The 655-nt window shown below is 38.0% G+C and overlaps 1 protein-coding gene across 1 annotated transcript in view; it reads left to right on the top strand.

Annotated features, from left to right (window-relative positions):
* DYNC2H1 (dynein, cytoplasmic 2, heavy chain 1) overlaps nucleotides 1–655 on the top strand; it is a 440751-nt gene that overhangs the window by 303872 nt on the left and 136224 nt on the right. The window contains exon 78 of the mRNA XM_006887344.1: nucleotides 57–167. Within this exon, the coding sequence (XP_006887406.1) occupies nucleotides 57–167 (111 nt within the window). The remainder of the gene's footprint in view (nucleotides 1–56; nucleotides 168–655) is intronic.

The following is a 655-nucleotide window of genomic DNA, read 5'->3' as shown; positions in this document are numbered from 1 at the left end:
TTAAATATATGTATGTACTTAAGATGATTTTTGTTATTGTTGTGTTTGTAAACAAGGAACTGAATACTCTTCAACCTAAAGATACCTTTCGTCTTTGGCTCACTGCAGAAGTTCATCCTAATTTTACTCCTATTTTATTACAGTCCAGTTTAAAGATAACATATGAGGTAAGAAGATTATAAATTTTTATCTAGTATGAGTGCATTAATTTATACATTTCTTATACAGCTCTGCAAGCAACCATTTAGACAAGGACAGCCTCTTACATTTGTTGTTTGTTGTTGTTGTTGTTATGTGCCATCAAGTTTCTTGCATCTCATAACGACCCTAAGTACAACACTTCTGAACTCTGCGCTATCCTGTGCCAACCTTATTATCTCTGAAACACACCTACTTCCATTACCCCAGTCACTGAGTCAGTCCATCTCATTGAGGGTCTTCCTCTCTTGTGCTGTCCCTCTACCCTCCCACACATGATGTCCCTTGCTGAGGAACGGTCACGCCTTACAAAATGGCCAAAGTATGATAGATGAAGCTTCAGAATACTTTCCTCCAAAGAGCAGCCTGGCTTCACTTTCTCTAGGGTGTGGAAACTACAGAACAATATCATTGATTTCACATGCAAGCAAGATTCTACTGAAGATTATCCAAAAAC

Source organism: Elephantulus edwardii, unplaced genomic scaffold (assembly GCF_000299155.1).
Source record: "Elephantulus edwardii isolate Elephantulus edwardi_28Jun2011 unplaced genomic scaffold, EleEdw1.0 scaffold00056, whole genome shotgun sequence".
NCBI lineage: Eukaryota > Metazoa > Chordata > Mammalia > Macroscelidea > Macroscelididae > Elephantulus > Elephantulus edwardii.
Note: the sequence above shows the minus strand (reverse complement) of the source record. Positions and strands in the feature narration are given on the sequence as shown.